Source organism: Narcine bancroftii, chromosome 3 (assembly GCF_036971445.1).
Source record: "Narcine bancroftii isolate sNarBan1 chromosome 3, sNarBan1.hap1, whole genome shotgun sequence".
Taxonomy (NCBI): Eukaryota; Metazoa; Chordata; class Chondrichthyes; order Torpediniformes; family Narcinidae; genus Narcine; species Narcine bancroftii.
In genome coordinates, this window is record NC_091471.1 from 277398933 (window position 1) to 277420949 (window position 22017).

At 45.1% G+C, this 22017-nt stretch overlaps 1 protein-coding gene across 1 annotated transcript; it reads left to right on the plus strand.

Annotated features, from left to right (window-relative positions):
• The first annotated feature begins 4245 nt into the window (after positions 1–4245).
• Positions 4246–22015, plus strand: bricd5 (BRICHOS domain containing 5). Its single transcript, XM_069923220.1, has 5 exons — positions 4246–4272; positions 6325–6462; positions 7114–7221; positions 20893–21046; positions 21492–22015. Exons 1-5 carry the CDS (start codon positions 4246–4248, stop codon positions 21584–21586), a joined length of 522 nt encoding a protein of 173 aa, XP_069779321.1. The 3' UTR covers positions 21587–22015.
• The last annotated feature ends 2 nt before the right edge of the window (positions 22016–22017 follow it).

The following is a 22017-nucleotide window of genomic DNA, read 5'->3' on the forward strand; positions in this document are numbered from 1 at the left end:
CTGAGGTAGCTGAAGATACCAGCGTGAGCAGGTTGTTTAGAAGGAAATGTTCACAATGTTTGGAGCCTCCGACACTCCTAGCATTTGATTTTGATTGTTACTCTTGAGTTGCTACCTTCGGGCAGAGGCATGAAGACAAGTTCCTCCAGGTTCGAGAATAGTTTCTTTCCAACAGTTGAACCTCTCCTTGCGACAATGATCAGGGACTGGTCCCCCACCACAGAGAGACAGCCTGCACAATTCCCAAAACACTTTTCTTGCACAAGGGTAACTGGTTATTTATTATATCTATCTTTTGTGTCTATTTTCTCTTTTTAATTCAAATCAGGTATATTTACTGGGGTCTTTTTATGGCACCTGTTCTGTTGGGAGCAAGGAAGAATTTTGGTGCACATGTACATTGTACAGAATGTATGACCATAAACTTGTTATCGTACTTCACACAAACATAAGACTATTCATGTCAGCAGCTATTCCCAGATAAGCTGCGGTTTTCCGCAGACTAACCCTTCGCACGTGGTGCTCACTACAGGAAGCGGGTGATTGCTCGGGAGACAAAACCAGGTCTACACTGCCTGTTATGTGGGGAGCTTTGGTGTTGCTAGCTGCGGCTGCGGTTGTCTGGGGATCAGTCACCGGTATCCTGAGCCTGAGGGGAAGCGACCAGCAGGTAAGTTGAAAACCCGCCCTGTCTGTGGGTTAATGTGCGGATTGGTAAAATACCATTAAAATGACATTGCCCTTGCTCCACATCAACTGATCTCTGCGCTTCTCTACCCTGTCTCACTTGCCATGCTATGTATGGGATATCCAGCTACACTGCTCACAAAAAAAACTTTCCTTCTGTACCTATGACATTAAACTTCAATTTGAAAAATATAGGGAACCTGAGAAAAACTGGAAGGAGGTTTGAGACACAATTTCCCACCAGCCTGCTTCTGTCAACACTCCCCAGAACCCCCCCCCACCCTTGCAGAAAACATTATTTTATATTTCAGTCAGTTCATTAGTACTCATTTCAAAATAGCAATGTTAGATTTTTGCCACAAACTGCAAAGCAGTGCACAACAGGTGAATTTGAGTGTCTTAAGTAAAAGCTGCATTGTTTGATTCAGTTAATCCCAGGATTTTAACAAAATTCCATTGTTAATCAGCTTCTCACTTGCAGATTTTAAAAAATTAAATTCAGATTTGAAAACCGTCACAGTGGATGCAATTAAATTGACATGAACTTGCATTTGTATCTGAGTAAATGAAGTACATTTGAAAAGAAGTCACTGTTGTAATCTTGGAATGCAAGCTGAGTTTCACAAAAGCGATCAGATCAATAATTGGGCTCAGCTTGAGTGGTTGACAGTTGTCAGTGCCTCAGCTTAAGGTGTCATCTGAAAGCCTGTCTGTCCATCAGTACAGATCTATAGCATCCTCCCGTTGTTGCCCTGATCAGATATTTGAGCCCAGACAAACCCAACTCACTATTCTGAGGTGGGGGGTGGGGGGGGCGGGAAAGTTCTGCTTGTTGATCTGCAGTTGTCCCCACATACTCACAGGTACCAGCAACGATCAAAAGCCAGTGCAGGACACAGGAAATATAAACAGAACATGATGCAAATGGTAACCAGGGCAGGCAGCATCTATGGAGAGAAACACAGGGTCAATGATCTCAGCGAAAAGTTTTTAGAAAATTAAACAGGTTTGAAGTTGCCGAGTATCCATGAGTAACACATGGTGATGGGAATGCTAAAGGCTTGTTAATCAGAGCTAATCGATATGTTGCTCAACCAATCAAACTGACTCCACTTTTCTCTCTCCCTGCAGATGCTGCCTGATCTTCCGCATGGTTCTGGCATTCTCTATTGTTTAAGATTTACAGCAACTGTTGTGCTTTTAATCTCACAGTTCCATCATTGATTTCCTCTCCCTCCTCTGCCTTTGTTCATCTTCTTCCAGACAGATCAGCTGTCATTAACAAACTGTTTACCCCACCCCCATCCCCCCACCCTGTTCTCAGCCACCTTGTATCATTTAATCTCTCTTGGTCTCAGCTCCACCACAGATATTCATGAGGTGATATGAATATGTGACTGTCTATGGGTAGCTGGCCCATTCCCTGCTGGTGACTCGCTCCCTGGTAATTCCTCCCCTTGTGACCCTGGAATAAAGGTCGACCTCCATCTCCCTGTCCTCAGTCAAGCACATGGAATCAGGCCAGCTACATCTAAAGTGTTCCTCACTCTACGGCTTTGGAGTTATTGATAGAGCCTATCAATTCCCTTTTATTTTTGCCAACCCTCCCCATCCTCCACAACTTGAGGCATGGCTCTGCCGTGAAGACTGCTAAAGAAATGTCTCTGATCAATTTTTATAGATGCAACACATCTCAGCTTGGAAAGGGAATCATCAGCCCAAGACCACAAGAAACTACAGAGAACAGTGAATTCACCTCACACAGACCAACCTCTCCCCACCCCCAACCATCAACTCCATCTACACTTCCCACTTTCTAAAAAATGTGACCAACGTATTAAAAGACCCGCCCCATCCCGGTCACTCTCTCTTCTCACAAAGATTCAGAATTTATTGTCACGAACAGGTCATGAAATTCGTTGCTTAGCGGCAGCGTCACAGTGAAAACATTTCTATAAACCACCTTACAAAATAAATAAATATAGTGCACATAAAGTCAAAGTCAGGCAGTGTCTTGGGTTCATTGATTATTCAGGAATCTGATGGCAGCGGGGAAGAAGCTGTCCTTGAGCCGCTGAATGCTCATTTTTAACACTCCTGAACCTTTTCCCCAATGGTAGTAGAGTGAAGAGGGCATGGCCTGAGTGGTGGGAGTCTCTGGATAGAGGCTACTTTATGTCATGTCCTCGATGGAGTGTGAAGTCTGGTGCCTGTGATGTCGCAGGCCCAGTTAACAACCCTCTGGAGTTTATTCTTGTCCTGAGAGTTGGTGCCTCTATACCAGGCAATGATGCAACCAGCCAGCATGCTCTCTGTGGTCCACCTGTAGAAGTTTTCAAGAGTTTCGGTGGCATACCAAATCTCCTCAGATACCTCACAAAGTACAGCCACTGGTGAGCCTTCTTTGTGATTGCATCAACATGGATGCCCCACGACAGATCCTTGGAGATGTCGACACCCAATATTTTGAAATTCTTGACCCTCTCTGCTACTGAGCCCTCGATGAGGACTGGATCGTGTTCCCCTGACTTCCTCCTGGTCTACAATCATCTCTTTGGTTTTGCTAACATTGAGTGCAAACATTTTGGCGTGACACTACTCAACGACTTTTGTGATTCTGCCAACAACTGTGGTGTTGTCGGCAAACTTGTAGATGGCCTTGGAATTGTGCCTGGCCACACAGTCATGGGTGTATAATGAGTAAAGCGGTGAGCTAAGCACGGATCTTTGGGATTTCCCAGTGTTGATGACTTTGTTTCCGATTTGTACTGACTGTGGTCTTCTGATGAGAAAGTCAAGGATCCAGATGCAGAGGCCGAGAGTTTGTAGCTTCTTGACCAGCACTGAGGGAATATTGGTGTGGAAGGATAAGCTGTAGTATATGAAGAGCAGCTGTATGTATGAGTTGCTGTTTTCGAGATGATCCAGAGCTGAGAGGAGAGCCAGCGACATCGTGCGTCTGCTGTGGAGCAATGGTGACGATAGGCGAATGTCCATTGGGCAGTAGGCACATGGGTTTGAAGACACACACCTCCAGGTTCAAGGAAACTTTCTTCCCTGCTGTTACCAGACTCTTAAATGGACCTCTCACGGGGAAAACCGATGCTGTCCATGCATTCTTTAATTGAGCCTTTCCTCTGGAAAGCTAAGCTCTGCATTTTTGTTTCATCTTATTGGATTTCAGGATAAGTTGAGGACTGCAGAGCATGCAAAACCAAGTTTTTCATCATGTCTCTGTGTACTTGACAGTTAACAATTTCATTCTAACCTGAAACAACAGCTCTTTCCACAGGCGCTGCCCGATTGACTGAATACTTCCAGCATTTTCTGATTTTATACCATCTGGTCCTACTCACACTAGAACTCCTTCACCAAGGGGGATGTGTGTGCTTTTTTATGTACTGTGCATGTTACTTACTTTCACTAACGTGTTTGTTGCTGTTATTTCAAAACTTGCCTGACCATCTCTGTCACTTGCTTCGTACCCATTGTGAGGAAAAGCAGGAAGATGTGTGAGGTGACAGAAACTGTTGAGGTGTGAGGTGACAGAAACCGTTGATGTGTGAGGTGACAGAAACCGTTGAGGTGTGAGGTGACAGAAACCGTTGAGGTGTGAGGTGACAGAAACCGTTGAGGTGTGAGGTGACAGAAACCGTTGAGGTGTGAGGTGACAGAAACCGTTGTTGTGTGAGGGGACAGAAACCGTTGAGGTGTGAGGGGACAGAAACCGTTGTTGTGTGAGGGGACAGAAACCGTTGAGGTGTGAGGGGACAGAAACCGTTGAGGTGTGAGGGGACAGAAACCGTTGATGTGTGAGGTGACAGAAACCGTTGATGTGTGAGGTGACAGAAACCGTTGTTGTGTGAGGTGACAGAAACCGTTGAGGTGTGAGGTGACAGAAACCGTTGTTGTGTGAGGTGACAGAAACCGTTGAGGTGTGAGGTGACAGAAACCGTTGAGGTGTGAGGTGACAGAAACCGTTGAGGTGTGAGGTGACAGAAACCGTTGAGGTGTGAGGTGACAGAAACCGTTGAGGTGTGAGGTGACAGAAACCGTTGAGGTGTGAGGTGACAGAAACCGTTGAGGTGTGAGGTGACAGAAACCGTTGAGGTGTGAGGTGACAGAAACCGTTGAGGTGTGAGGTGACAGAAACCGTTGAGGTGTGAGGTGACAGAAACCGTTGAGGTGTGAGGTGACAGAAACCGTTGAGGTGTGAGGTGACAGAAACCGTTGAGGTGTGAGGTGACAGAAACCGTTGAGGTGTGAGGTGACAGAAACCGTTGAGGTGTGAGGTGACAGAAACCGCTGTTGTGTGAGGTGACAGAAACCGTTGAGGTGTGAGGTGACAGAAACCGTTGAGGTGTGAGGTGACAGAAACCGTTGAGGTGTGAGGTGACAGAAACCGTTGAGGTGTGAGGTGACAGAAACCGTTGAGGTGTGAGGTGACAGAAACCGTTGAGGTGTGAGGTGACAGAAACCGTTGAGGTGTGAGGTGACAGAAACCGTTGAGGTGTGAGGTGACAGAAACCGTTGAGGTGTGAGGTGACAGAAACCGTTGTTGTGTGAGGTGACAGAAACCGTTGAGGTGTGAGGTGACAGAAACCGTTGAGGTGTGAGGTGACAGAAACCGTTGATGTGTGAGGTGACAGAAACCGTTGAGGTGTGAGGTGACAGAAACCGTTGAGGTGTGAGGTGACAGAAACCGTTGAGGTGTGAGGTGACAGAAACCGTTGAGGTGTGAGGTGACAGAAACCGTTGAGGTGTGAGGTGACAGAAACCGTTGAGGTGTGAGGTGACAGAAACCGTTGAGGTGTGAGGTGACAGAAACCGTTGAGGTGTGAGGTGACAGAAACCGTTGAGGTGTGAGGTGACAGAAACCGTTGAGGTGTGAGGTGACAGAAACCGTTGAGGTGTGAGGTGACAGAAACCGTTGAGGTGTGAGGTGACAGAAACCGTTGAGGTGTGAGGTGACAGAAACCGTTGAGGTGTGAGGTGACAGAAACCGTTGAGGTGTGAGGTGACAGAAACCGTTGAGGTGTGAGGTGACAGAAACCGTTGAGGTGTGAGGTGACAGAAACCGTTGAGGTGTGAGGTGACAGAAACCGTTGTTGTGTGAGGTGACAGAAACCGTTGAGGTGTGAGGTGACAGAAACCGTTGAGGTGTGAGGGGACAGAAACCGTTGAGGTGTGAGGGGACAGAAACCGTTGTTGTGTGAGGGGACAGAAACCGTTGAGGTGTGAGGGGACAGAAACCGTTGAGGTGTGAGGGGACAGAAACCGTTGATGTGTGAGGTGACAGAAACCGTTGATGTGTGAGGTGACAGAAACCGTTGTTGTGTGAGGTGACAGAAACCGTTGAGGTGTGAGGTGACAGAAACCGTTGAGGTGTGAGGTGACAGAAACCGTTGAGGTGTGAGGTGACAGAAACCGTTGAGGTGTGAGGTGACAGAAACCGTTGAGGTGTGAGGTGACAGAAACCGTTGAGGTGTGAGGTGACAGAAACCGTTGAGGTGTGAGGTGACAGAAACCGTTGAGGTGTGAGGTGACAGAAACTGTTGAGGTGTGAGGTGACAGAAACCGTTGAGGTGTGAGATGACAGCACTGTTGATGGTTTGTCTGATTGTTGTCTTTCCACAGGTTGTTCAGATAAACCTGCCTGAATTGCAGGGTGCTTTTGTCAATCAATCAGTGGCCGTGAACCAGGAAGATGGTGTGGTAATTTACCACATAACAGACAGGAACAACACAGCAGTGGTGCTGTTTGACAGCAAGAACGTGAGTGGGGTTTTGGGTGAGGAACATCACTCGTTTCAGCTCTGATCTCTGTAAGACAACAGCTGGCCAATGAGAAATTACAAGACATTGTCAAACATCCTTCCACTCTTTCTCTTCACTTGCACTTTTCTAAATGCTCTTTAAATGAACTGGCACTGTAAATAACATAGTATACAAGGCAAATCCTCCTGAATTCCATTCGGGGTGTAGCAAGGACTCTACATTGCTCTGTCTTGAATTAGCTCACTTTATTCCATTCTCATTCTATTTCTCCAGCAAGTGGAAACATTTTCAGGCTTGTCTATCCAACTTTTGAGTTATGAGAATTCACTCCAAAAAGTCAAACACTAATTCATACAATATTTTCACTCTGCTTCATTTATCACCAAGGTACACGCACCCTGTCCAGCAACAGGGAATCATCATAGTCCCAGGCCCTGGGACTTTTACCACAGTTCAGCTAACATGTACTAGAAGCTTCATTAACCTAAGTCTTCATGAGTAAAGGTTTTAGTACCTCATCTCGGAAAGTGTTTGACTGCAGTGGAACCAGTGGAAACAGGGTTTATTTTCTGAACTGAGACACACGGAGGAAATTATTCATACGAGGCTTCCATATTCTCACAGAATGATTTATCTCTCCTTTGGCAGGGTTTAATTTGTTACCAGCCTGGAGGGAGAAACATCTGCCTCATTCAAAAGATGACATCTGCGGACCTAGAAAACACGCACTCCATTATCACTGCTCAACATCAGAAGGTAAGGCAAATGTATTACTTCTCACAGATAGACTCTAAATCAGAAAAGGCCTTCATAGTGCTATGCAATGCAGGAAACCCAGCAACTATTTCCCCAGTTTAATGGCAGCAATTGTAATGTCACAGTTGTTATGGGTCCAGAGGACCCCAAAACCCAGCAGCAATAGAAATTCACCAAGACAAAAGTTTCTTTTAATTTCCTTTAAACATAAAAACAGGATCAAATTTTAACCTATTACTATCAACTTAACCCCCTTCTAATTCTTAGTGCTTGTGTATGCAATCTGTGTATAAGTTCAGAAAAGTTCTTTAATTCACAGTCCAATCTCACTTCAAGTTCACCAGTCTCAGGCAATTTTTATACTGTGCACAGAATTCAACATTTATGAATTTTTCCCTTGATTACCATCTTGCCCTTAATGTATGTACCCCCACTTTACCCTCCTGATCTCTTTTGTTTTTAATTTCCCCTACACTTTCTATATCCCATTTTCAGTTGTTTATATCAGTCTCCTGATCTCGCCCTCACCATTCCTTAGTGACCAGGATTTTCTCTCTCAGAGCTCACTCTCTGAAGACCAGCACCTCTAGGTTCGAGATCAGTTTTTTTCCCCCAAAAGCCATGAGACTCTTCAACCTCCTCTTGTTACACTAGTCAGGGACTGCTCCAACACCACAAGAGGATTGTCTGTACAACAGTAACACCACAAGGTTTCCTTGCACAATGGTAACTATGAACACTTATTATATGTCTTGTATGTAATATCTGTTTTCAACTCAATACAAGGTGGGGGTTTTATAAAGTACCTGTTTGGCTGCAACAAGGAAGAATTTCAGCGTGTATGGACACGGTACAATGTATAGGACAATAAACTCATTATGTCCAAACTATTCTCCCACTGACACTTGCTCAGCTTCATTCTTTAGGATGAGCTTCAGAACTGCCCCTTCTCTGACAACCATCTCTACTCTGCCTCAAAATGTTCTCCTGGATACACTTTAAAAATTTCATCCCCTGTGCCTTTCACACCAAAATAGCTCCAGTTAGTTTCGGAAAGGCTGAAATCCCCCTCTATTATAACCCTATTCTTCTAATGCCTCTCTCTGGTTTGCCTACATACACACTCCTCTATCTCTCATTGACTATTAGAAACCCCTTTTGTTCCAAGGTTCTACCCATATAGCGCCATTCGAACAGCCATCTAGGATACCTTCCCTCATTTCTGTTGGAATATACCAGGGATGATATGGTAGAGTTCATAGTTCTGTGGCAGAAACCAGGGCACCTCGACGCATTGCGAGCAAATCATATTCCACGCGTTGATCAATGCCAGTTTGACAGATTAAAATAAATGCATTCTGGCCTTGCAATCCTCCCATGCCCCTTATCCTGCCCTTGTCTGATCTGCTTCCTGGACTGACCATTTCTCCCTTCGGTATTTGACTGCCCACCCCTCGCACCCCACAACTCTGTGCCCCATTCCCCTACTGAATCAGTTTAGTCCCTTCCCAACAGCATGAGCAAACCTCCCTGCAAGGATGTTGACCCTGCTCTGGCTCTGAATCAGTCACAGTGATCCACACATTTAAGACTCTCCCTCCTGCACCATCCCTTTAGCCACACATATATCTAACCCTCCCCCCCTACTCTGATACTCACTCGCACGTGGCACTGGAACTAATCTAGCAAATAACATCTTAGAGGTCTTGTTTATTTTTAAAAATTTCTTAAATGTAGACATACAGCTCATAACAGGCCCTTTTGGCCCACAAGTCCATGTTGCCCAATTTACACCCAATTAACCTACACCTCTGGTACGTTTTGAACAGTGGGAAAGAACTGGAATCCCTGGGGAAGACCCACAAAGACACAGGGAGAATGGGCACTCCCCCCTCATAGCTCTGGGACTCAGCTCTTGGTCCATGTCTGGACCAAGGCTTTGATGAGGTTTGGGTCGAGAACTCTGCTGTAACCCAAACCGTGCGCCAGAGAGTAGGTTATTGGTAAGTAAATATCCTGTCACTGCCAACTTCCATTGCTTTGCCACGTAGACTGATTTAGCCAGATTGTATTTACCTGGGCAATTTGCTAATTATTTTAAATGTAATTTTTTAAAAATTTAAACTTTGACATTATTTAAAGTAACAGGCCCTTTTGTGGCTCACAAGCCTGCGCCCAATTACCCTACACTCCCAGTATTTTTTTGAACGGTGAGAGGAAACCAACACAGACACGGGGAGAATGAAAAACTCCTTCCAGACAGTGCGGGATTTGAACCCTGTTCCTGTTCACTGGCACTGTAACAGCGTGGCACTAACCGCTATGCTAACTGTGTTGGGTAAATGCCTATGTTGTACAGTCTGTACAGCAGTTTGGCCTAAGGCACTGGTTCTGGATGGTAGGTCATTAGTCCTTTACCTGGGATGTTGTCCAGTCCCATGCTGCTTTGTATACACATGGTCCAGATCCCAGTGCTCTCACTTGCTTCTTGATGTCACACGAGGGAATTAGTGGACTTTGATTGTGGTAGGGTTCTTGGGTGGAAACCAGGATAGAACATCTACTCAGGTACAGGAAAAGAGCACAACATAGAAACAGGCTCTTCAGCCCATGCCAAAATTGCACTCAGCTTTAAAAACAAGGTGGATGATCTTGCAGTACAGTTACAGATTGGAGGGGATGATGTTGTGGCTATTACTGAAGGATGGGTGTCATTGGGAGCTGAATGCCCAAGGATATATGGTCTATCGGAAGGATAGGCAGGTAGGCAGAGTGGGGTAGTGTAACTCTGCTGGTGAACAACAATATTAAATCATGGAAAGAAGGGACATAAGATGAGAAGAGGAAGAATCCTTATGGGTTGAGTTAAGGACTGGTAACAGGACACTAATGGTGGTTAAATATAGGCCCCCAAGCAACAGCTGGAATGTGGCTTACAAAATACAACAAGAAATAAAAATGGCATTTCAGAAAGACAATGTTACAATAATAAAGTAGACTGGGAAAGTCAGGTCAGTCCAGGATCCCAGGAAGGAGAGTTTGTGGAATGTCTACAATCTTGGAGCAGTTCGAGTTCACCAAGTGTTCTGGATTAGGTGGCATCAGATGAATCAGAGGTGATTCAGGTCAAGGGACCCTTCGGAAGCAGTGATCAAAATATGATTGAGTCACTGTCAGATTTGAAAAGGAGAGGCTGAAGTCTGATGTGTCCGGGTTCCAGTGGTGTAAAGAAAATTACGGTTGCATGAGAGAGGAACTGGCCAAATTCGATTGGAAAAGCACGTGAATAGGGAAGACAGCAGATCAACAATGACTGGAGTTTCTGCGAGAAATGAGGAAAGGGCAAAACAAAAGAAAAGTTGTGAATGGAAAAATGAAACAATTGTGGCCCAATTGGCCTCATTCTGCTCTTAGATCCTGTGATCTTGTAAACTAAACCTGCTGTTGGCAGGTGATCTATATTCCTCTACACCCTGCATACTCACATTTATCCTCTTAAATACTACCTATTCCATCTGCCTCCAGCATTACCCCAGGCAGCCTGCTCGAGACACCCACCACTCAACGTGTTAAATATCTGCCCCACACATCTCCCTTATTGCCCCTCCTCTTAAATGTATACTCTCTGCTTCATGACATTTTACCCTGGGAAAAAGATTCTGTCCATCCTATCAATTCCTCTCATCATTTTATAAACTTCCATCAAGTCTCCACTCTGATGCAGGCAGCATCCTGGTAAATCTCTTCTGTAGCCTTTCCAAAGCCTCCGCATCCTTCCTGTAACACCGGGTGATCAGAACTACAAACTAAGTGAGCCTAACCAAAGTTATATTTAGCTACAATATGACCTCAATACCCCGACCAATGAAGGCAAGCATTCCATACGTCTTTGTTTCCTCCCTATTTATTCGAATGCCCATGTTCAAGGATCTATGAACCTGAACCTCAGATTTTTTGTCAGAGTACATACACAACATCACATACAAACCTGAGATTCTTTTTCCAAGAGCAAGGCAGAATTACCACTTATTGGCAGTGCAAAAAAAAGCTGGCTCAACATACACATGTAAACAAATCAAGAATTGGAAACAAACCGACTGTGCATTACATAGAGAGAAAGAAAATCAATAAAGTGCACAAGTGCAAGTCCTTAAGTGAGTCCCTGCTTAAGTTAGTTGTTGAGGGGTCTGATGGCAGAGGGGGAGCAGCTGTTCCTGAACCTGGTGGGGCAAGTCTTGTGGCATCTTTCCTGATGGCAGCAGCAAGAACAGAGCATGTGCTGGGTGGTGTGGGTCTTTAATGATTGCTTCTGCTCTCTAATGGCAGTGTTCACCATAGATGTTCGTGCTGGTGGGGGGGTTTGCCTCTGATGTCCTGAGCTGTGTCAGCACACTTTCCACCACACAAATGTAGAAATTGCTGGTGTCAGTAGAGGTGCTGATGTGCTCTCTTCACGATGTTGTTAGTGTGTTGGGTCCAGGAAAGATCCTCCGAGATAGTGACTCCCATTACCCTCTCCAACTCTAATCATACACCTCTGGCTTTCCCCTCCTGAAGTCAACAATCAGGTCCTTGGTTTTGGAGACATTGAGTGCAAGGTTGTCATTGCACCATTCAGCCAAGTTTTCAGTCTCCATCCTGTTTGCTGTCTCATCACCTTTCTTTATACAACCCACTTCCGTGGTATCATCGGCAAATTTGTAGATGGTGTTATTGTTGTACCGAACTACACAGTCATAGGTTTAAAGTGAGTAGAGCAGGGGGCTAAGAACGCAGCCCTGTGGTGCTTTGGTACTGATGGAGACAGTGGAGAAGTTCTTACTGATCCCCACTGATTACAGTGGGGAGTTGAGTCCCAGGTCTTGGAGTTTACTGATCAGTTTTGAGGGGATGATGGTGTTAAATGCTGAAATGTGGTCGATAAAGAACATCCTGATGTCTGCATCTTTGCTGTCCAGGTGTTCCAGGGCTTTGATAGAGCCAGTGAGATGGCATCTGCTGTAGATCTGTTACTATGATAGGTGAATTGGAATGGGATCCATGTCACCGCTCAGACAGGAGCTGATATGCTTCATCACTGTTGATGTGAATGCTACTGGTCAGTAGTCATTTAGGCAGGTTACCACACTCTTCTTGGGCACCGGTACAATTGACGCCTGTTTGAAACAGGTGGGGACTATGCCCTGCTGGAGTGAGCTGTTAAAGATATCCAGGATCATGTTGGGAAGTTGGTCAGCACAGATTTTTAATACTCGGGTATTCTGTCCAGACCTGATACTTTCCTCAGATTCACTCTCCTCAAGGCCTCCTGCATGTCATCCTCAGATACAGACAGGAGAGGATCTTCAATGGACATGGGGCTTCTCTCTTGTTCTTGTGGTTGAATTTTGGCGTCGAAGACATTGAGACAGAGTATCATGGTGGAGGGTTATTTTTTCAGATTGGACGCCTGTGACCAGTGGTGTGCTGCAGTGATAGGTGGTGGATCCTCCGTTGTTTGTTATCTATTTATAACGTAGTAAATTTGCAGATGACACCAAAATTGGTGGTGCCGTGGACAGTAAGGAAGGATATCCAAGTTTACAGCAGGGTTGAGATCAAATTGGGAAGTTGGGCCAAGGAGTAGCAAATGGAATTTGACTCTAACATGTGACATGTTGCTCTTTGGAACATCAAACCAAGGTCATGTTTTTTATAATTTTTAAAAATAATTTTCAAACCAAGAAAATACTCAAGGAAATCAAAGAGGTTGCTTTGGCAGATAATGTGACAGTAAACCCAAAGGGCTTCTACAAATATATAACAGTAAAAGGAGAGTAAGGGACAAAATTGGTCCCTAGAGGATCGGAGTGGTCAACTATGTGTGGAGCCTCACAAGATAGGGGAGATCTTAATCAGTATTTTTGCATCAGTGTGTACTCAGGAAACTGGCAGAGTGTATAAGGAAGGAAGGGAAACAAACAGAAGGGTCATGGAACATATGGAGATTGAAGAGGAGGAGGTGCTTGCTGCCTTACTGCGAATAAAGGTAGATAAATCCCCCAGGCTGGATATGATTCCCTTGGACTTTGAGGGAGACAAGTGTAGAAATTGCAGGGGCCCTGGCAGATATATTCAAAATGTCCTTAGCCACGGGTGAGGTGCTGGAGGATTGGAGAGTAGCTTATGTTGTCCCGTTGTTTAAAAAAGGCTCCAAAAATAAAGCAGGTAATTATAGGCTGGTGAGGCTGACATCAGTAATAGGTAAATTATTGGAAGGAGTTCTGAGAGATAGGATATACAAGTATTTGGACAGTCATGGGCTGATTAAGGACAGTCAGCATGGCTTTGTGTGTGGTAGGACATGTTTAATGAATCTTGTAGTTTTTTTTTTGTTTTTTTTTTAATTTTTTTATTTTTCACACCATAAATCACATTAGCCATGATATACACTATTTCTTTTTCACACATATACAGTGACTTTTTCTCCCCCCCCCCCTTTCCTCCCAAACCACCCCCCCACCCCCCCCTCTCATCCATTTTAGGTATACAATCTAGGTTGCATTAAGCCAGTCAGACAATGTTGTCATTCAACGAAATTACACCAGAAATTCTACTGAGTCCATTCTTTTCTTTCCTTCTCCTTCCATCAACTTAGGTAATGTTTGTCCCCGGTAGGTTTTCGCTATTGTATTTAATGTAAGGCTCCTATACTTGTTCGAATATTTCAATATTATTTCTTAACCAATATGTTATTTTTTCTAATGGAATACATTTATTCATTTAAATTTGGTAGTTTCTTCCTTTTAATTTGGTTATGTATTCCATTAATATTTAAAGACATATAGTTCAGCGTAGCCCTTTTATATTTTGTTTATCTTCTCTTTCCGTTTTTCCATCATTACCTTTCCTCCTTTTCCATTTCTGTTTTCTTATTTTCAACTCTTTATAAGACAACATTCCTACAACATCTAACATTTTCCTTATTCTCCTATTTAAAACTTCTTTAGCCCCAATCTCTCCTTCCCCTCCTGAGTTGTCCTTTATCCCTTGTCGGACAACCACATCTCCCCTCTCCATTTGGATTTGTGAATCCACTCGCAAGCGTCAACTGATTTTGCAGTGACCGCTATTTCCCCCCACCCCGCCTCCCCCAGAAAAGATTTCACTAATCTTGTAGTTTTTTTAGGCAGTTACCAAGAAGGTAGATGAAGGAAAGGCTGTGGAGATTGTCTATGTGGACTTTAGTAAAGCCTTTGACAAGGTCCCACATGGGAGGTTAGTTCATAAGGTTCAGACTCTAGGTATCCATGGAGACGTTGTAAACTGGATGTGAAATTGGCTAAATGGGAGAAGACAGAGAGAGGTAGTGGATGGTTGCTTCTCAGACTGGAGGCCTGTGACTAGTGGTGTTCCTCAGGGATCTGTGTTAGGACCATTGTTGTTTGTTGTCTATATCAATGATTTGGATGATAATGTGGTGAATTGGATCAGCAAGTTTGCTGATGACACAAAGATAGGAGGGGTGTGGACAGTGAGGAAGGTTTTTAAAGCTTGCAGAGGGATCTGAACCAACTGGAAAAATGGGACAGAAAATGGCAGATTGAGTTTAATGTAGACAAGTGTGAGGTTTTGCATTTTGGAAGGCAAAGCAAAGTAGGACATACACAGTAAATGGTCAGGCATTGAGGAGTGTGGAGGAGCAGAGAGATCTGGGAAGATACATTGTTCCCTGAAGGTAGCTTCACGTGTGGACAGGGTTGTAAAGAAAGCTTTTGACATCTTAGCCTTTATGAATCAAAGTGTTGAGAATAGGATTTGGGATGTTATGTTGAAGTTGTTTAAGACATTGGTGAAACAAAATTTGGAGTATTGTGTGCAGTTCTGGTAACCAAACTACAGAAAGGCTATCAGTAAGATTGAAAGAGTGCAGAGAAGATTTATTGTTGCCCGGTCTTCAGGAGTTGAGTTACAGGGAAATATTAGACTGGTTAGGTCTTTATTCCTTGGAGTGAAGAAGAATGAGGGGAGATTGGATAGAGGTTTACAAGATTATGAGAGGTATAGACAAGGTGGATGTGAATAGGCTTTTTCCTCTTAGATTGGGGAAGATAAATACGAGGTCATAGTTTTAAACTGAAAGGGGAAAGGTTTAGGGGGACATTAGGGGGAAGTTCTTCACTCAGAGAGTTGGTGGGAGTGTGGAATGAGCTGCCAACTGATGTGGTGAATGTAGTTCAAACTCAAATTTTAAGAATAAAATGGATAAATAGATGGATGGGTGAGGTCTGGAGGGTTATGAAATCGGAGCAGGACTAGTGAAATAATGGTCAGCACGAACTAGAAGGGCCAAATGGCTTGTTTTCTGTGCTGTAGTGTTCTATGCTTCTAAGGTAGAATACCTTAGGTATTAGGTGGACAAGGTGAAGGAGTTTGACATTCTCGCAATCAATGGGGGGAGGGGCTATTGAGTACAAAAGTTGGGGCCTCATGATACAGTTGTACAGGGCAGTGGCGAGACCATGTACAGTTGTGGTCAGCCAGACACAGTAAAGGAATCATGGTTGGAAAGGGTGCAGAAAAGATTCATTGCCAAGAGGAGAGGTTGCATCAGCTGGGTGTTTATTCCCTGGAGCATTGGAGGCTGAGGGGCGACCTTATTGTAATTTATCAAATCAGGAAGGGCATGGATAAATTAATCCTCTGTCTTTTCCCCAGGTGATTCTAGAACTGGAGGGCATAGGTTTAAGGTGAGAGGGGAAGATTTAAGAGGGGCTGAGACAGCTTTTTCACTTAGGATGATCTGTATCGGGAATGGGCATCTGGATAAGGGCTTTGAAGGATACCGACCAAATGCAGGCAAATGGGATTCTGGTTGGCATGGACAAGTTGGGCCGAAGGGTCTGTTTCGTGCTGTGTGACTCTGTGAGTGTTTTTATTGAGGGGCGCTGCTTTGAGGCCGGTTCATTGGTGGAAGTAAATGTACACTTACCTTTTTCTAGAGGAGGTCTAAAAGGCTGTGGCAGCACTGCCTTTATGAAGAGCAGTGCCCCGTTGTGTCCTCTGGAGCCAATGGGGGCAGGGCGACTGGTGCCGGACTGCAGTCTGTCAACATGACAGCATACATGCGCAACGAGCAATGGCAGTCTTCATTACCCATAATCCCCCACCCAGCTGGAACCGCTCTTGGAAACGCAGAGCAGTTCCAGCTGCGTGGGAGATTGTGGGTAACGAAGACGGCCATTGATCCTTCTTCTACCCGGCGCCGCCCCCCAGGCATGCTAAGGGACACCGACCTCCAGCACTTGTGCAGTGTTACTGCTGCAATGACTGGGTCCTGGGTCACAGGCTGACAGCATCAATTAGAAAGCTGGCATACCGGAGAGATAAGCCTCAATGGGAGAGTCAAGGTCCTAGGAGTTTAAGCTTCAAGGACAACAATGAGCTGTGATTAGAGGATTGGGCTGAAAGAAAAAGCCAATGAATTGAACTGTTGTCCTTTTCTTGCCTTTGATCAAACTCCTTGTGTTTCTAGAAGCATAAACAAATTGGACTTGATGGTCTGAAAATGGTGAATCATATGCTTTGCGAAAAACAGAAAAGACACATTGTGCATAAAGAACTCGGAGAGACGAGTTGCAAAGAAGGCAAATGACTAGAGTGTGTATCAGCAACGTGGATGTTTAGGAAGATTTTGACAGGAAGACGTTGGATAATGAAGAAGCAGTAGTAAAGTTGGACAGAAGTTCACTTTTTCCAAGAGTGTGGGCTGCCACACCCCCCAAAACTATCAGAGTTAGTCACTATAGTGGTCCCATGGGTTGTCAGTGTGGTCGGGTGAGGGGGAGGTGGGGGAAACAATTGTCGTGCATCCGGGCTGGGGATTTTACTGCGGGGAGGCAACTTCACAATCCCAGAAATTAAGGAGGTGGTTGGGGGGAGACATCTCCTCAAGGTGGACCTTAAATACTGACACACCCCACTCCGGATGATCAATGTGTATGCCTTATCCATGTGGAGTGAGAGTTTGGCAATTTCCAGCAACTCCCACCATGGCTGGCGACGTCCAGACCGTTTGTTCTGGCCGGAGGCTTCAACCGAATCATAGACGTGGCTGGATGATCCGGCAGTGCCGACAGCAGATTAGACAGCTCCTCCAGACTTCTGATGGAGGTAGTAAAGGGCACACAGCTGTGCGATGCTGTCAGCAACCCTGCAGGTGGAGCATAACTGCAGCCCCCCTGGTTGAGATCGACAGCTCGAGCTGGTCCCAGATAGATTTTGTCTTTGTGTCAAAGGCCGTCATGGTCTGACTACTGCTTCCTTTGTGCCTCCTGTCACCTACAGGAGGGACCAGAAGGTGGGCAGGGGGACATGGAAGCCAAACATAAAATTGCTGACCCCAGAGAATGTAGAGGAACTAAAGAAGGAATATACCGGTTGGAGAACCGTGAAACCCTTCTTTGACTCCCCGATAACCCGTTGGGAAGCAATGAAGGAGAACATCAAGAGGTTCTTTATCCTCAAAGGTGTTTAGAGAGCAAGACAGAGTCAGAGGGAGCTGAGCCAACTCCAGACTGACCTACAAAAACTCCTCCTTCTGCAGTTGAGAGGGAGGAACTCAGAGGTGAAAAGCCAGCAAGCCTTACTATTTACCCTGAGTCCTCCAAGATCATCTTCAGATCCCGAGTCTGCACAGTGGAGCAGGATGAGACGGGCTCACGTTTCTTCTTCCAAAAGGTTCACAGAGGGAGCTCTGTGATCCACGGCCTTAAGGAAAAGGACAGTTCAGTCACATCCTCACAGACGAGCATCCAGAGGATTGGCATATCCTTCTATGCCAGCCTGTATGACATTAAGGTTACAGAAAGAATGAGCTCCCAAGACTTCCTGTCCTGCATCACAGAGGTTTTTGAGGACAGCATAAGGGAACGTCTTGATCAACCAGTGACTCTGGAGAGCTGACAGACTCCATCCCTTCCTTTAGGTCGGTAAGATTCCCAGAAGCAATAGCTTACCGGCTGAGTCCCACTCAGTGGGACTGGGTGGGCCCCGGACCTTTTGGAAGTATACAAGTCAGGCTCCATTGGGAAGGGTATCATCATCCTCATCTACAAAAAGGGGAAGGAAAAGGACATCAGGAATTGGAGACCTATTTCAGTGCTAAATGTAGACTGCAAGGTCCTGTCGAAGGCCATCGCCAATCAAGTCAAGTCAGCTCTGGGACAGGTGATCCATCCTGACCAGACCTGTGCTGTTCTGGGAAGGAAGATCTCTGACAGCCTTGCGTTGCTTATGGACACCATTGCCTACGTGCAGGACAGGGGAAGGCTTTCGACTAGATTTTGCACATGTACATGATGGATGTACTCTCCAAAATGGGCTTTAGGGAGGGAATTCGGAATTGGATCCAACTATATTTGTAGTGCAGTCCAAATTAATGGGTGGGAGACAGAGAGTTTCCACATTACGTCTACAGTTAATCAAGGCTGCCCATTGTCTCCAGTCTTATTTGTGTGTTGTATAGAGCCCTCTTGTATAGAGCCCTCTGCTGAAGCCATCAGGAAGGATAAGGACATGAGAGGAGTGATGTTGCCAGGCAGCAGAGGTGCCCAGGTCAAGGCCTCCCTGTACATGGATGACGTTGCGGTCTTCTGTTTGGTTTGGAGACTGACTAGCATATGTGGACAATTTGAGTCCACTTCGGGCACCAGGGTAAACCAAAAAGAGTGAGGCAATACTCTTCAGTAACTGGCCTGACCAGGTCCACCATCCCCTTCATAGTCACAACTGACTCCCTGAAGGTACTGGGGATCTGGTTTGAAGGGGTGAGGAGTGCACTAAGAATTGGATGGAGCAGATCGCTAAGGTCCACCAAAAATTGGGATTGTGGGTGAGGCGTTCCCTCTCAATTACAGGAAAAAACTTGGTTATCAGGTGTGAGGTGCTCTTGGTGCTGCTGTACGTGGTTCAGGTTTGGCCCATGCCCCGCACCTGCACCTTGGCAGTTACCAGGGCAGTGTTCCTATTCATTTGGGGCTCCAAAATAGACAGGATGAGAAAGAAGCAGCGCCATGTAGAAGTCACCAGAAAATGGGTGCAAGGATGTACCCAATATGGCACTCATCCTGCATCAAGCTGTGCATGGATCAAAGGATAAGCCTGGCCCCACTGCCACGCAACGACCCAGTTTGCCAGACGGTGCCATACTACCTATCCTTCGTGGAGAAGTTCTTCCAGGACAATACTTTCATCCACAGGGCCATCAGACAGTGGTCACCACGGAATGTCCTGCAGAAACTGAGAGGGGACTCGATGGATCTGATGGGATGGTTCCCAGAGCAGACTGTCCAGGTCATCTGGTGGAGCACCCCATCTCTAGGGCTCACTGACAAGCACCAGGATTTGGCCTGGCTAGTGATGAGAAGAACCATCCTGGTCAGATCCTTCCAGTGACTGGAACATCATCCTCAACACATGCTGTTAATGGGACAGCTGCGATGGGGTGGAGACTGTCACCCACCTCTTTGCCCAATGCAGATTCACAAGGAAGGTGTGGAGAGAGATGCAGGGGGCTCTGTTTTGGTTTATCACCAGTGACAGCAAGTTAGAGAACTCTGTAGCGGCTGCTGCGGCAGCGCTCCGGAGTAAGAAATGTCCACGCAGTATGATGTACCCGCCAGTTTCCAGAAGTGACATCACCACATCGTGGTGTCACTCTCTGGCCGGTGGGGCACTATGCAGAAATGGAGGGTGACTTAGCCCGCATGTGTCGCTAGGCCTTCCTGGACACGTGTTGTGGTGATATGGCCCATTTACTCGCGGTTGCTTGGCCTGCTACAACTCCCTGATTTACGGACTGTTCCCAGGTACCCACTCTGAGTCCGACATCCAGAACTGCTGGAAGACCATTGTGATGTTTTTGGGAGATAAATTGGTAAAATTAGAGTAGGTTACATATATACACACATTTTAAAACAGATTTTATTTGAAATATTTAAGAATTCATATTCAGTGACTTTACAGAAACTATGGAGAATGCTATGTGCATTTCACAAGTAGGTGCTAATTGAAATGATGTCATGAAATGAATGGACTGGAGTCAGGTCATCTGTGTTGGACATTTTTACAAGACTTCTGACCTCTCTGCAAAGTGCTCACTCAAAGGTCATTGAGAGGTTTGTTTACCTAAAACATCAGATAGGAGCAGAAGACTGACTCCTATTGTTTGCTGGAAGGAGGGCGTTTTGCAAGTGAGAGAGAGGACATGTGGCTGGCAGTTGGAATCTCTGAGATGGAGAGAGAAAGAGAGAGAGAGAGAGACTGAACAGTGTCAGCCAGAAGTTTGTTGGAACTGAAACAGAAGCTCCAGAGTGGCGGATGGCTGGAAGTGCTATCTATTCGATGCTTTTCTTGGAATAAGAGGAACAGAAAGTCGATGAGATGACTGACACAATGTAAAAAGTTTCTGAATTGTTTTTCCTATACTGTAAATAATTTACTGGATATGAGGTGACTGACACTATGTAAAAGTTTTGAGCAGGTTTTGTAAATAACTTACTCAATAGGATTGAAACTACAAATGTAAAGTCTTGAACAGTCTTGTATATAATTTATTGCAAATAAAGTTTATTTTTGGATAAATGAAAGAGAGGCAGAAGAGGTCAACAGAGAAAATGTTTCTTATTTTAGTTCAGCCAACTGCTGGTGTGGAGAAATGAAACACAATTCTCCAAAGTGTATCTCGGGATACGGAGTGAAAACAAAGTGGACCTGTTAGCTGTGGGAGAGCCCATTGACAGTCTCTGTAATCACATGCCGATTTACTGGCTCCAGAAAAGTAACAGTAAGTACTGACATTTTCTTTTGCATTTCAATGATTGCACAATGTTATTTTCTAACATACTAGGTTTCAGGTTAGGAATGATATGCTTTCAGCCAGGCCATTTATACATGACAATGCAGAAGGTCATACATATAGCTTTCTTTCTGGCTGCTCTACAATAAACTTCACTTAATTGCTGTCAAGCAAGAATAAAATTGAACTGCTTATCATTAGATGGCATCTCAACCAATGCCCTACAGTTACATGCAAGTCATCGTGATGAGTGCAGGTTCCACTTGTAATCTTCAACATCTCAGCTATGACATTTTGGCTCTGGCCGTGTGGCTCGGCTGCCAAAGGTGCAGCTAATTGTACATTGATCACATGCACATTCTGCAGACCAGAGGCTGAATTCCACCACAGCCACTGTTTTTTTTCTCATGGCGCTACCTTTCTGCTTCCGCAGGGCCTTCGAGGCAACGGCTGATCTACTTCTGCATCGATATCTGCTTTCCAAATAATGTCTGCGTCTCAGTGTGTTTCTATTATCTGCCAGATTGAACAACGGCACTTGTTCCTCTCGTCAGTCTTAATGAACACATGAAGACTGTTCAAAAATTCTAATGTATGTCCCATTTGCCACTCCCTTTAGTTCCACAGTTTAGGGTCCCTTCTGTCCTCAGCACAAGTTCACTGAGCCGCATTGTAAGAAACACCATTCCCACTCCCTCCACACCTGAAGCAAACCAGATCCAGCATGTCCGACTCCTGTGTCGAAACCAGGTGGAAAAAGCTGGAAGGACAAGAGAGGAAATAACTTTTGGGAAAGCTTTGATTTTTTTTTTTAAAAAGCCATTGTTTTTCCTTTTATCTTCAAAATTAAGACCTCTCAATTGTGAAGCTATAGTTTATAAAATGAACAAAATGTGAAGATTTTCCTTCGGAATTTAAATATTAGTTAGAGAGATCATGTTCATCTATTTTTGTGATTC

Excerpts from the sequence above, each read along its gene's own strand:
- bricd5 (XM_069923220.1), top strand. The coding sequence starts at position 4,246 with ATGTGTGAGGTGACAGAAACCGTTGAG. Across the intron at positions 4,273-6,324 it reads AGGTGACAGAAACCGTTGAG|GTTGTTCAGATAAACCTGCC; the intron begins GTGTGAGGTGAC and ends GTCTTTCCACAG. Across the intron at positions 6,463-7,113 it reads TGCTGTTTGACAGCAAGAAC|GGTTTAATTTGTTACCAGCC; the intron begins GTGAGTGGGGTT and ends CTCCTTTGGCAG.